Consider the following 14,865-nt stretch of genomic DNA (forward strand, 5'->3'; position numbering starts at 1 on the left):
CAGAGAGTCTTGATTTTGGCAGTTTGACCATAAGAGGGTTGCAGGCAGATCTTGTGCGACCTGTAGGAATATTTGCGGGACAGAGCCCAGAGAGAGCTGGGGGGGCAAGGCCAGAGAGGAGTCGGTAGAAGATGGAAAGACCACCAACCTGCCTGTGGTGAGTGAGTGAGAGGCCCTTGGAGTTAGCTTAATCGCGGGAGATTCCAATGATTCTGAATGCTTTGGTTTCAACAGCGTGAAGACGAGCTAGGTGTGAGGCAGGAGCACCAGCCCAGAGGGGAGAGCAGTATTCCATTGAGCTGCGGATGAAAGCCTTGTATGTGGTGAGGAGCTCAGGTGTGCCAAGGAAGGACTTCGCACGACGGAGGATGCCCAGTCGGCGACTGGCTTTGGAGGCCAGATTTGAAATGTGGTTTTCCCAGGAAAGATCATGGCAGATCGTGAGACCCAAAAGCTTGAGTGACAGAACTTCTTGGAGAGGATTATTCAGAAAGTGGATGGGAGGGTTGTCCAGTCGGTACGACTGGTTGTCCAGTCGGCTACGTCCGTCCCTGTCCATTCGGTTCGACCCGCATCAATAGCCCAGCACAGCATGGCAGGTCATCACATGCTGGCTGTCCCAGAGTCTCAGGGAGAGGGTGTCAGGCCGCATGCCCGGGCGGTCACCACATCAGGCCCACGTTGGCCGTCTGCGATGCCACCACCAAAGCGTGACCCACAACACCTCCCCTTAATGGTCCTCAATATATGCCATCCCAGGCTTGAGAAACCACCTCGGACCCCCTGGAGGTCTTAACCCCCACCAAGGTCCGGTGACCCTGTCGGCCCGAACCACCCGCTCAGGCGGTGCCCCGACGGACAGGGGACGCCACACTCCACCAGGCCCCCCGTGGGGCCCAGGTTGTACCATGCCACCCATGGCTGGACCCTACGTCCAAATCTCGCCAGCACAGCCCCCCAGCTGGATGGCATACCCAAATTTTTAAAGGGGCAACTTTTCCCCGAGGCCATCCTCAATGACCTCCCCATGTCCACATTCCGCAGCCCGGGAAAACAACTCCCACCAAGGCTCCTCCAAATCAATTTCCCATTTTAATTTAACTTTAAATTTCCTTTTAACAATTTTCATTTCCACCTGTGCCAACCCACAGATGCAGGTAACAACTCCCTCAGGTTGTTGTGCCCCTCCCTGCAGCTGGTCCAAATTCCCTACGGGGATCAAATTTCCAGAGGCTCTATCTCCCGATTCTCCAATGTCCAAATCCAGCCCGGAGCCAACACACTCCCCCAACTGGTTCTGTAATTTTGGAGCCTCCGTTACCCAATCGGTGTGCACGGTGAGGGTCCCCTCGGTCACTTCAACCACCTCCTCGGACTGACTCACCTCATCCCCCAAGCTCCTTTGGGACCGATCAAACTCTACCTCCACGGGACTGTCCCAGGTCTCCAGCCGCTGGATCACATCATACTCATCATCATCCCCCATCAATTCTGGCTCCATCAGGCATTCCCCAATAAATACCCGGTCCGGCTCCATCACACGGACCCCCAATAACGCTACCCCCTGTTGAACTGCACAACCGCCCTCGTGCTGCACCACTCCAAATTCATCCCCCTGTTGAGGTGTTGTGGCATCCACCCGGCCCCAATACACCTCCAGGCCAGCAGGTGGGAAACATTCCCTATTACAATTTTCACATTCCCCATTCACCCCTTCAGATGCCGCAATCAAATTTTCCCCATTTCCTTCCAAATTTAATTTAATTGCCATTCCCGGTGCAATTCCCAATTTGGCTTCCCCCCGTTCAGATTGAATTTCTGCCACCCTTGGCTTCTCCTGGGCCCCAGCGGCACCAAATCTCCTCATTTCTCCTTTTAGTTCATTTTTAATTTCTCCCATCTCTCCTTTCAACCCATCCATTTTATCACTCTGAGCATTCATTTGATTTCCCAATCACTCACTCTGCTCACTCTGAGCCTCAATACTGTCATTAATGTGCTTCATAAATTGCATTATGGCCTGGTTGTCTATGGAGGCCGTCTCTACGGCGGGGGTAGCTCCACCACTATGCTCAACCCCAACTACCTCCGACTCACTTTGAAGGCTCAAAGCCCCTTCCATTCCTTCCATCTTGCTCACCTCCTCCATCCGTTAAGAGGAGGTCGCTTTCCCGCACGGCTTTTGCCAGGAATAAAATTTAAATTTTAACTGCTCATTGTGCACGCCAGGGAGCTGAAGGTCTCGGCGTGGACAAGGCGACGTCGTTTGACGTCGACCAGCAGCCCGTGCGCGCAGAGGAAGTCGGCGCCCAGCAAAGCCACGGGGACGCTGGCGGTAACAAAAGTCCATTGAAAGCGCTGGCTGCCGAAGCAGAGGGTGATGACGCGTGGGCCGAAAGTGCGTATGGCCGAGCCATTAGCAGCGACCAAAGAGGGGCCGCAAACTGCGTCCAGCCTGTCCTGCTCGGAGGCAGGTATGACGCTCAGTTGGGCGCCGGTGTCGCACAGGAAACGCCGTCCAGACGCTTTGTCCCGAATAAACAGCAAGTTGCCCGAGTGGCCGGCGCTCATGGCTGGGAATGAACGCCGGCCCGGCCGTTTCCCGACCTGCCGAAAGTGCACGGGGGCCGGCACGTCCGAGCCTTGTGTCCGAACCTGGCGTGGTAATAACACCACGCCCGGTCAGGTGGAGGCCCCGGCCGTCGTGTCGGAAGCGGGCGGTGCGGCGTGGCGGCCGCCAGTTGCACCGGCAGTTCGGCCTCCAACCGCGCAGGGCGCTCGGGCATCGTGGGCGTCGCCTCGGACGGCGGCGGGCTCCAGGTAACCGCGCCGATGTGCTGGCCCGCCGAGGAGATCTTATCGGCTTCCCTGGCGAGGGCGCGGGAATCCGTGATCAACGTGCCAGCCAGGGCGAGGCGTACCGGGTTAGGCAGCTGACGGAGGAACAGCTCCCGGAACAGGAATGCCGGAGAGTGCTCGCCGAGCAACGAGAGCATATAGTCCATGCGCTCGGACGGGCGCGTGTCGCCGAGCTCGGGCAGGTCAAGCAGGCGCCGTGCGCGTGCTGCCGGTGAGAGGGCGAAAGCGCCGAGGAGGAGCGTCTTCAGCGCGTCGTATTTGTCAGCAGCCGGCGGGTGCTGGAGGAGGCTCAAGGCGCGGGCCGCGGTGGCGGAACCAAGCGCCGCCACAACATGGTGGAAGCGGGTGTCGTCCGCGGTGATGCCTCGCAGGGCGAACTGGGAGTCCGCCTGGGCGAACCAAACAGCCGCGTGAGCCTCCCAGAAGGTAGGCAGTTTAAGCGTCACTGCCGTATCACGTCGAGGTCACCAATGAAGGAACTGCGCTCCAACGCGAGTTGAAAGAATTGACGCGACCAAAGACGGAATTCGTCCGAGTTGCTTTATTGAAACAAAACAGCTCAGGTATTCTGACAAGCCCGTTTTTTGGGCAACAATATATATACACATTTATGTCGGGAAGTTTGCCCGGCAAAAGCTATACCGGGCATGCCCGGGTATCAAGGGCGAGCCTTGGAAAGGCGAGTCTGGACCTGCCCGGGCGTGTTTGGCTGCGGCCTGGCAAGTCGAGGCTGGGCATGCCCAGGCGCTCTGGGCGAGCACTGGAAAGGCGATAGCGGGCATGCCCGGACGCTCTGGGCGAGCCCTGGAAAGGCGATAGCGGGCATGCCCGGACGCTCTGGGCGAGCCCTGGAAAGGCGATAGCGGGCATGCCCGGACGCTCTGGGCGAGCCCTGGAAAGGCGATAGCGGGCATGCCCGGACGCTCTGGGCGAGCCCTGGAAAGGCGAGAGCGGGCATGCCCGGGAAAACGAGACAGGGCGTGCCCGGGAGGTTCGGGCGTGCCCGGGAACAGTGAGTCCGGGCATGCCCGGGAGAGGCGCGTCTGGCCGTGTTCTGGCCGGTGCAAGGCGATTATGTACATCCAGCGGTAACCGCTACAACGCGCTGTTTGCGTCCCGCGCACCGATCGACTATTCCAATTTATCGCCTCAGACTACGAAAATTTTGCATCCAAATTCTCCACACGCTTGACACCAAATTATTACAGGGTTCAAATCCCACTCCTGACTAACAGTTGTCATGCGAATCCCTCAAGGTTAACACCAGGGACCACGGAAGACTGAACGGATTTAATTGAGGCGACGACCAACTCGGATTCGGCTATAAAATGCGGGAGAAGAAGAAGTGAAGAGGAAGAGGCGGCAAGCGCTTACCTATGGCGAACCGACGGCAGCTCCGATCCTGCAGGAAAATTAATGAACTCAAACAAACACAAGATTTAATGTACAAAAATAGAGATTTATTACAGACCCGATACAATGGACACGACGGAAGAAACTAAATCCTACGTTGGGACGTCCCCACACCAGACTTAACAACAGGACACAGGAATGAATGAAAGGAAAATAAAGCGTTATGGCGTGTATTTGTGGAATGTGGTGCGTCTTAACTGTCTGTAGTACTGTCCACCGTCCAACGCGGCTCCGAGCTCCAGCGCGAAGAAACCCTCCGTCCGCTTCGCCCAGGCTCTGCTAGGCCCCGAGCCAACCCGCTCGCCCAAGCCTCGTCCGCTCCACGGCACGCCTCGCTCCAAACCCCTCGTCGGTTGCACACGAGGTCCGTTCGCTCACAGTACCAAAAGCACCGAGGGTCGATCTCCAACACGAGCATGAACTCAGAATGAAGAGCGAAGAAGAGAAGAGCAGCCCCAAGAGACCAGCAAAGAAGCCAAGAGAGCTGCTAAAATGTCGTGCAGCGCGCCCTTTTATCACCTTGCGTCCACTCTCCTCCAATGCTCCCTTTCGCTGGCGCCCTCTCATTGGCCGAGTGCCTCCCGCCTGGTATTGCTCGCCCCTCTCCCTGCCCAGTCAACAGTCCTCCTCGGCGTGTCTCCTAGCCTTGCCACGAGGCTGGTTGCTAGGCCAGCCGGTGGTGTGGCTGGCTGCAGCCCCATCGGCGGCGCCCCGTTCTGGCTTTCTGCCTGTTTTCCAAAGTCGCTGTGGTAAGGGAGGGGAACTAATTAATGTGTGCACTAAGGACCTATCTAAGTGTTTATAGGAGTGCGTTGCCATAAGGGACAAAGGAATGATTACCAGGTCTGACACACAGGGGTTTATCTTAGTCCCTAAACTATTTAACACCCGAACATCCTTGTATGTTCACAGGTATACTCTTACTCGACAAACCGCCTAAAACACAGAAATTACAGGGTGGATTCCCTATCGCGACAGTCGAATACCTACCTATACAGATCTACCTGGCTCTAGATATTCCTTTACTCCCCGACATAACAATATTTTCTGATGGATGATTTATTTTTTCCGATAAATGATTTATTGTCAAATTAATACATGAATGTTTAATCTACTGTTTTGTTTTTAATCTTAATTTGACTATATGAATGAACATTGAACAATGAACAATTGAACATACATGTACAATTGTACATTGTACAATGGTACATTGTACATAATTATTTATTAGTTTACAAACAAACAACAACAATAACAATAATAAATAATTTGAGTAATTGAAAATACATAATTATCTATGAATTGATGTATGATGCTAAAAATTCTGTATCTTATTATTCATTAAAATTTGTCAACACTTTGAGCAACCTCTAAATATTGTCCAATGAAGCTCAAATTTTCACCACAAACTACTTTCTTCAATAGGAATAGGGGCAGGCTTGTGGAGAAATGAAAATCCAATCTTCAAATTTTTGGACCACCCTAGTGTGCATGTGAGTTATTTTACCGGAACGGAGATGATCCACCAGGTCTCAAAGTATCCGTGTGTGTGTGTGTGTGTGTGTATGTTTGTGTTTGTATGTATGTGTGTGTTTGTATGTATGTGTGTGTATGTGTGTATGTATGTGTTTGTATGCGTTTGTGTATGTGTAGACGCCAAACCTTGGGTACCAGACTCGGACTCCACACCTCGAGTACCAGACTCAGATTCGACTTGCATTAAACAGGTGAACAATGCCACATCTCGGCTACATTAAATGGCAAGTCGGTCAACAGACCTTGAGTTTCGATTATTTTGCCTTTATAGATGAAGGTCTAAGTGTATATGAACGGAGTGACATTTTCATTGAGTTTGTATGAGTATAAATCCACAATAACTGGTATATCGCCTAAGAGGCCGATGGTAACAAAAGGGCAGAGAAGGAATGCTTACCATTTGGTCCCTCTGTTTTGATCCAACCATGTTTGTGTTCCTGCAAAATGAACAACAATGTGATTAGTGAATGGATCGACAACTACTTTGTGTGCAACCCAAACAATTGTCTAACTAATAGTCCAATCTACAAATGTCTGCATTTTGTCTGAAACCAGAAGTCTATTATGCCGAATATGGCCAACCCGTATAGAAGCCTCATCGAGTTAAAATGCACCAGAATGCACATAAAACATCCCGATCAGTATGTGGCAGATTAAGCACATTACAAACTGGACTGCAGAAGTCAACCGAGCAGATGGTGACCGGAGAGAGACACTGCAGGAGCATGGTGACAATGGTGCGGGAGCATGGTGACAATGGTGCAGGAGCATGGTGACAATGGTGCAGGAGCATGGTGACAATGGTGCAGGAGCATGGTGACAATGGTGCAGGAGCATGGTGACAATGGTGCAGGAGCATGGTGACAATGGTGCAGGAGCATGGTGACAATGGTGCAGGAGCATGGTGACAATGGTGCAGGAGCATGGTGACAATGGTGCAGGAGCATGGTGACAATGGTGCAGGAGTATGGTGACAATGGTGCAGGAGCATGGTGACAATGGTGCAGGAGTATGGTGACAATGGTGCAGGAGCATGGTGACAATGGTGCAGGAGCATGGTGACAATGGTGCAGGAGTATGGTGACAATGGTGCAGGAGCATGGTGACAATGGTGCAGGAGTATGGTGACAATGGTGCAGGAGCATGGTGACAATGGTGCGGGAGCATGGTGACAATGGTGCAGGAGCATGGTGACAATGGTGCAGGAGCATGGTGACAATGGTGCAGGAGCATGGTGACAATGGTGCAGGAGCATGGTGACAATGGTGCAGGAGCATGGTGACAATGGTGCAGGAGCATGGTGACAATGGTGCAGGAGCATGGTGACAATGGTGCAGGAGCATGGTGACAATGGTGCAGGAGCATGGTGACAATGGTGCAGGAGCATGGTGACAATGGTGCAGGAGTATGGTGACAATGGTGCAGGAGCATGGTGACAATGGTGCATGAGCATGGTGACAATGGTGCAGGAGCATGGTGACAATGGTGCAGGAGCATGGTGACAATGGTGTAGGATCATGGTGACAATGGTGCAGGAGCATGGTGACAATGGTGCAGGAGCATGGTGACAATGGTGCGGGAGCATGGTGACAATGGTGCGGGAGCATGGTGACAATGGTGCGGGAGCATGGTGACGATGGTGCGGGAGCATGGTGACGATGGTGCGGGAGCATGGTGACGATGGTGCGGGAGCATGGTGACGATGGTGCGGGAGCATGGTGACGATGGTGCGGGAGCATGGTGACGTTGGTGCGGGAGCATGGTGACGATGGTGCGGGAGCATGGTGACGAGGGTGCGGGAGCATGGTGACGATGGTGCGGGAGCATGGTGACGATGGTGCGGGAGCATGGTGACGATGGTGCGGGAGCATGGTGACGATGGTGCGGGAGCATGGTGACGATGGTGCGGGAGCATGGTGACGTTGGTGCGGGAGCATGGTGACGATGGTGCGGGAGCATGGTGACGATGGTGCAGGGGCATGGTGACAATGGTGGGAGGCCCAAAGTGCATTGCAAAGGAGGGCCAGGCGATGGAAACCGGGGCCATGGTGGTGCTGCGATTTGCAAGTGAAAGGCAAATGAGGCTGGGGCATCTGAAGGGCACGAGGATGTATTGGCCAGCTGGCCGGGCTGAGGAGAGAGATGGATCGTAAACATGGAGGAGGCACATAGGTTGACGGAGACGACTTGTGTGCTCAAGGCTCAGCAGGGGTAGGCCACCAATTAAAGATATGTCGTGTAATGACAAGGGTGACTGGCACACAAACATGGCTTCCGGCACCACAATAAAAACTCTCAGCATGTTCGATACAGATGGCGACAAAATGCTCAGGAAGTTCCTGGAGATGATTAAACATTTCAGAGAACCATTATAATTTGTTTGGCTGAAAGCTTTAACATGTAGAACTAAATATTGTGCTCAATAACAATGAAAAACATTCACACAATGCATTTATTTTTATATCAAAACCTTAAATTCTTTAAATAAATTAAAAAACAACCCTAACTGAAATGTATCACTCAAAGGCTCATCCAATAAAGGCCAGGTGTTTAATCACCAATCAACAGGTAAACTTAATGCAGGCAGCCATCTTCATACTCCAACCTCCGACACCCCAGGTCCAGGGCCAAAACCCCACTAACAATCGGGGGACTTGTGCGAGTTATGTAAAGAACAATATGGTACAATCCTCCCATTTAAACTTAAACATACGTGTCGAACATTCGTCAACAAGGCCCATCTGTGAGCAGGCCAGGCCCATCATAATACAAGGCCCATCTGTGAGCAGGCCAGGTCCATCGTAATATAAGGCCCATCTGTGAGCAGGCCAGGTCCATCGTAATATAAGGCCCATCTGTGAGCAGGCCAGGCCCATCGTAATATAAGGCCCATCTGTGAGCAGGCCAGGCCCATCGTAATATAAGGCCCATCTGTGAGCAGGCCAGGCCCATCGTAATATAAGGCCCATCTGTGAGCAGGCCAGGCCCATCTGTGAGCAGGCCAGGCCCATCGTAATATAAGGCCCATCTGTGAGCAGGCCAGGCCCATCTGTGTGCAGGCCAGGCCCATCATAATACAAGGCCCATCTGTGAGCAGGCCAGGCCCATCATAATATAAGGCCCATCTGTGAGCAGGCCAGGCCCATCATAATATAAGGCCCATCTGTGAGCAGGCCAGGCCCATCGTAATATAAGGCCCAGCTGTGAGCAGGCCAGGCCCATCGTAATATAAAGCCCATCTGTGAGCAGGCCAGGCCCATCGTAATATAAGGCCCATCTGTAAGCAGGCCAGGCCAATCGTAATATAAGGCCCATCTGTGACCAGGCCAGGCCCATCGTAATATAAGACCCATTGGTGAGCAGGCCAGGCCCATCGTAGTATCAGGCCCATCTGTGAGCAGCAATAAGGTATTGCAAAGGAGCATGGAGTTTATAAATCACAAACACAACATTCAAAATCTTCAACTTCACTAATAATGTTCAACAGTTCATGACAAAAATTCACAAATCAAAATGTCACTTTTCCCCTTTTTGGAATCACAAATTAAAAGAACATGTTGTCATGTCAACATTTTTAGCAGAGAACTGTACAATCGATATGTAAATCGAGTTTCGGCCACCAAACATAGCTCCACGCACACTCCTTAATTCACACCAATCCTGGGTGTGCCTCATGGAGTATTTCCAGCACTCGAGTTCTCCTTAATGTCTTTATTCTCCAATGGTTTAGTCCGTAATGTCTCTACTCTCTAATGGTTTAGTCCCCACTAATGGTTTAGTCTCCAATGTCTATAGTCTCCTATGGCTTAGTCCGTAATGTCTCTAGTCTCTAATTGTTTAGTCCCCAATGTCTATAGTCTCTAATGGTTTAGTCCGTAATGTCTATAGTCTCTAATGGTTTAGTCCATAATGTCTCTAGTCTCTAATAGTTTAGTCCCCAATGTCTATAGTCTCTAATGGTTTAGTCCCCAATGTCTATAGTCTCTAATGGTTTAGTCCGTAATGTCTCTAGTCTCTAATTGTTTAGTCCCCAATGTCTATAGTCTCTAATGGTTTAGTCCGTAATGTCTCTGGTCTCTAATTGTTTAGTCCCCAATGTCTATAGTCTCTAATGGTTTAGTCCGTAATGTCTTTAGTCTCGAATGGTTTAGTCCCCAATGTCTATAGTCTCCAATGGTTTAGTCCGTAATGTCTCTAGTCTCTAATTGTTTAGTCCCCAATGTCTATAGTCTCCAATGGTTTAGTCCCTAATGTCTCTAGTCTCTAATGGTTTAGTCCCTAATGGTTTAGTCCCCAATGTCTATAGTTTCTAATGGTTTAGTCCCCAATGTCTATAGTCTCTAATGGTTTAGTCCCTAATGTCTCTAGTCTCTAATTGTTTAGTCCCTAATGGTTTAGTCCCCAATGTCTATAGTCTCTAATGGTTTAGTCCCCAATGTCTATAGTCTCCTATGGTTTAGTCCGTAATGTCTCTAGTCTCTAATTGTTTAGTCCCCAATTTCTATAGTCTCTAATGGTTTAGTCCGTCATGTCTATAGTCTCTAATGGTTTAGTCCATAATGTCTCTAGTCTCTAATAGTTTAGTCCCCAATGTCTATAGTCTCCAATGGTTTAGTCCCCAATGTCTATAGTCTCTAATGGTTTAGTCCGTAATGTCTCTAGTCTCTAATTGTTTAGTCCCCAATGTCTATAGTCTCTAATGGTTTAGTCCGTAATGTCTCTAGTCTCTAATTGTTTAGTCCCCAATGTCTATAGTCTCTAATGGTTTCGTCCGTAATGTCTTTAGTCTCTAATGGTTTAGTCCCCAATGTCTATAGTCTCTAATGGTTTAGTCCGTAATGTCTTTAGTCTCTTATGGTTTAGTCCCAAATGTCTTTAGTCTCTTATGGTTTAGTCACCAATGTCTATAGTTTCTAATGGTTTAGTCTGTAATGTCTCTAGTCTCTAATTGTTTAGTCCCCAATGTCTATAGTCTCCAATGGTTTAGTCCCCAATGTCTATAGTTTCTAATGGTTTAGTCTGTAATGTCTCTAGTCTCTAATTGTTTAGTCCCCAATGTCTATAGTCTCTAATGGTTTAGTCCGTAATGTCTCTAGTCTCTAATTGTTTAGTCCCCAATGTCTATAGTCTCAAATGGTTTCGTCCGTAATGTCTTTAGTCTCTAATGGTTTAGTCCCCAATGTCTATAGTCTCTAATGGTTTAGTCTGTAATGTCTTTAGTCTCTTATGGTTTAGTCCCAAATGTCTTTAGTCTCTTATGGTTTAGTCCCCAATGTCTAGAGTCTCCAATGGTTTAGTCCCCAATGTCTATAGTTTCTAATGGTTTAGTCCGTAATGTCTCTAGTCTCTAATTGTTTAGTCCCCAATGTCTATAGTCTCTAATGGTTTAGTCCGTAATGTCTTTAGTCTCTAATGGTTTAGTCCGTAATGTCTATAGTCTCTTATGGTTTAGTCCCCAATGTCTATAGTCTCTAATGGTTTAGTCCCTAATGTCTATAGTCTCTTATGGTTTAGTCCCCAATGTCTATAGTCTCTAATGGTTTAGTCCCCAATGTCTATAGTCTCTTATGGTTTAGTCCCAATGTCTATAGTCTCTAATGGTTTAGTCCCCAATGTCTATAGTCTCTAATGGTTTAGTCCCCAATGTCTATAGTCTCTTATGGTTTAGTCCCCAATGTCTATAGTCTCTAATTGTTTAGTCCCCAATGTCTATAGTCTCTTATGGTTTAGTCCCCAATGTCTATAGTCTCTAATGGTTTAGTCCCCAATGTCTATAGTCTCCAATGGTTTAGTCCCCAATGTCTATAGTTTCTAATTGTTTAGTCCCCAATGTCTATAGTCTTCAATGGTTTAGTCCCCAATGTCTATAGTTTCTAATGGTTTAGTCCATAATGTCTCTAGTCTCTAATGGTTTAGTCCCCAATGTCTATAGTCTCTAATGGTTTAGTCCCCAATGTCTATAGTCTCCAATGGTTTAGTCCGTAATGTCTCTAGTCTCTAATAGTTTAGTCCCCAATGTCCATAGTCTCCAATGGTTTAGTCCGTAATGCCTCTAGTCTCTAATTGTTTAGTCCCCAATGTCTATAGTCTCTAATGGTTTAGTCCCCAATGTCTATAGTCTCCAATGGTTTAGTCCGTAATGTCTCTAGTCTCTAATTGTTTAGTCCCCAATGTCTATAGTCTCCAATGGTTTAGTCCCTAATGTCTCTAGTCTCTAATGGTTTAGTCCCTAATGGTTTAGTCCCCAATGTCTATAGTCTCTAATGGTTTAGTCCCTAATGGTTTAGTCCCTAATGGTTTAGTCCCCAATGTCTATAGTTTCTAATGGTTTAGTCCATAATGTCTCTAGTCTCTAATGGTTTAGTCCCCAATGTCTATAGTCTCTAATGGTTTAGTCCCGAATGTCTATAGTTTCCAATGGTTTAGTCCGTAATGTCTCTAGTCTCTAATTGTTTAGTCCCCAATGTCTATAGTCTCCAATGGTTTAGTCCCTAATGTCTCTAGTCTCTAATGGTTTAGTCCCTAATGGTTTAGTCCCCAATGTCTATAGTCTCTAATGGTTTAGTCCCTAATGGTTTAGTCCCTAATGGTTTAGTCCCCAATGTCTCTAGTCCCGAATGGTTCTAGTTCAGATTTTGCAGAGAATACACCTGGAGCTTTGTACAGTGCATTCAGAAAGTATTCAGACCCCTTCACTTTTTTCACATTTTGTTATGTTGCAGCCTTATCTTGAAATCGTTTAAATTCATTTTTTCCCTCATCAATCTGCACTCAATACCCCATAATGACAAAGAGAAAACAGGATTTTAGAAAGTTTTGCAAATTTATTAAAAAGAAAAAACTGAAATACCACACTTACATAAGTATAGCTTTAACATAAGTACATAAGCAACAACAACAACAAACAACAACAGGCATTTTAAGGCCATTTTCCCTGCAAGAGCGGGGGTTAGCCTTGCGGTCCCCGGGACAATGTTCTCCATTTTGCCCTATTTTCTGCATCTCGCCTTGTTAACCCCCTTGCCCGCATTTCTTCTTCGACCATCTTTAGCCAAGTCTTTCTCGTCTTCCCCGTCCTCTACTTCCTTCTACATTCATTTCCATCACTCTTTTCAACCAGTCCAGTCACTTTCATCCTTCCTCAACACATGACCAAACCATCTCAACCTGTTCCTCTTCACAGTATCCATCACAGACTCTATTCCCATCATCTTTCGCAATTCATCATTTATCTTCCTCTCTCTCAACGATACTCCGCACATCCACCGAACCATTCGCATTTCCACCCTTTCCAGCCTTCGTTGCTGCTCTACGTTCATTACCCATGTCTCACTCCCATAAATCATAACAATTCTCACACATGCAGCATACACCTTTCCCTTCAGCTTCAATGACACTCCCCCCCCTCATCAGCACGCCACTCAGTTCCCGAAACTTCTTCCATACACATCTCACTCGAGCAACCGTTGCCGAGTCTGATCCACCTTCTCCATTCAGCATGTCTCCAAGGTAACAAAATGTTTTCACACCTTCCAGCTTCAAGCCATCTCCAAGATCCAACTCAACATTTCCTCCATCTGCAGCTCCCTCTGTGCACACCTTAAACTTGAATGTAGCTGCCACACTGGTTAATGACCCTCTCAAACCACTACATTTTTGATGAACCCACTCAGCGCGCATTGTACATTGAATGGAATTCACTCCGACACCCTTCCTACACACAGCACACAGCCAATTCCCAGTTCTTTCCACCTCACCACATGCTTTACCACTTGCCATCACCTTCGTTTTTATGATATTCACCTTCAGACCTTTTGTCTCCATACATTCCTTCCATTTGTTCATCTTTTCCTTCAGTCCATCCATACTTTCTGCAATCAACACCAGATCATCTGCATATAACAACTCCCACGGTAAACCCTCCTTTACGTTCCGAGCCAGCACCTCCATCACAGCTACAAATAGTAGTGGTCTTAGTACCGACCCCTGATGCACTCCCACCTTCACCTCAAACTCACCACTGTTCCCGTCCTTCGTCCTTACAGCTGTGCGCGCTCTTTTGTACATTGCCATCACGAATCTGATCAACCATTCCTCCACTCCTAACTTCCTCAATGCCCATGTCACTACTTCACGTGGAACCCTATCAAATGCTTTCTCCAGATCAACAAACCCAAGAAACAACTTCTTCCTCTTCTCCATATACTTCTCCTGCAACTGCCTCACAATAAAAAGCGCGTCTGTCGTTCCTCTTCCTGGCATAAATCCAAACTGCATTTCGTCAATCTTCACTTTCTTCCTTATCCTCCTCTCCAACACCCTTTCCAATACCTTCATTCCATGTTCCAATAACTTTATCCCTCGATACGAGCCACAGTCCAGAGGGTCACCTTTCCCCTTGTATATAGGGACGAGGGTACTCAGTTCCCAAACCACTGGAATGCGGCCTTCTTTCACCACCAGATTGCAGATCTCTGTCATTCACTTCACACCCCAACTTCCCGCTGCCTTCAACATATCTCCCACAACTCCCGTTGGCCCTCCCGCTTTTCTACTCTTCATTGCTTTTATCGCTTCCTCAACTTCCTTCTCGATTATCTTCTCTGCCGGTCCTAAAACTGGGTTACTCTCTATGTTGCCATCCCATTCATTCTCTGCATTCAACAGCATTTCCATATATCTCTTCCATCTTCCTTTAATTCCATCTGGGTCCACAACGATTTGTCCCACTTCATCCTTCAAGCAACTCACCCCCATCACATCACACCTCTCTTTCGCTATCTGCTTTGCAGTCTTGAATACCGCTCTCTGACCCTCTTCCGAATCCAAGCGTTCTCCGAACATTTTCCTACATGCCTCCTGCGCCTTTGCTACCTCTTACTTTGCAGCCTTCTTGGCTGCCTTATAACTTTCATGCTCTGCCTTTTCTGCCCCCCAAACCCTTCGCCTTCTGCCACTCCTTGAACTTCTTCCTCTTCTCGTTAATCTTCTTTCCAATTTCATCATCCCACCACCATGTTTCCGAGTGCCTCGGTGGTCCTTTTGTCCATCCACATA

General features: G+C 48.4%; 1 protein-coding gene across 4 annotated transcripts in view; it reads right to left on the reverse strand.

Moving 5' to 3' along the window:
• The window catches only part of LOC137438506 (breast cancer anti-estrogen resistance protein 3 homolog), a 253,752-nt gene that overhangs the window by 87,702 nt on the left and 151,185 nt on the right, over positions 1 to 14,865 (reverse strand). For all 4 annotated transcript variants that reach the window (XM_068133601.2, XM_068133602.2, XM_068133603.2 and 1 more), the window contains one exon: positions 6,206 to 6,245. In XM_068133601.2, the coding sequence (XP_067989702.2) occupies positions 6,206 to 6,245 (40 nt within the window). The remainder of the gene's footprint in view (positions 1 to 6,205; positions 6,246 to 14,865) is intronic.

Source organism: Myxine glutinosa, chromosome 13 (genome assembly GCF_964187855.1).
Source record: "Myxine glutinosa chromosome 13, kmMyxGlut1.1, whole genome shotgun sequence".
NCBI classification, from domain to species: domain Eukaryota; kingdom Metazoa; phylum Chordata; class Myxini; order Myxiniformes; family Myxinidae; genus Myxine; species Myxine glutinosa.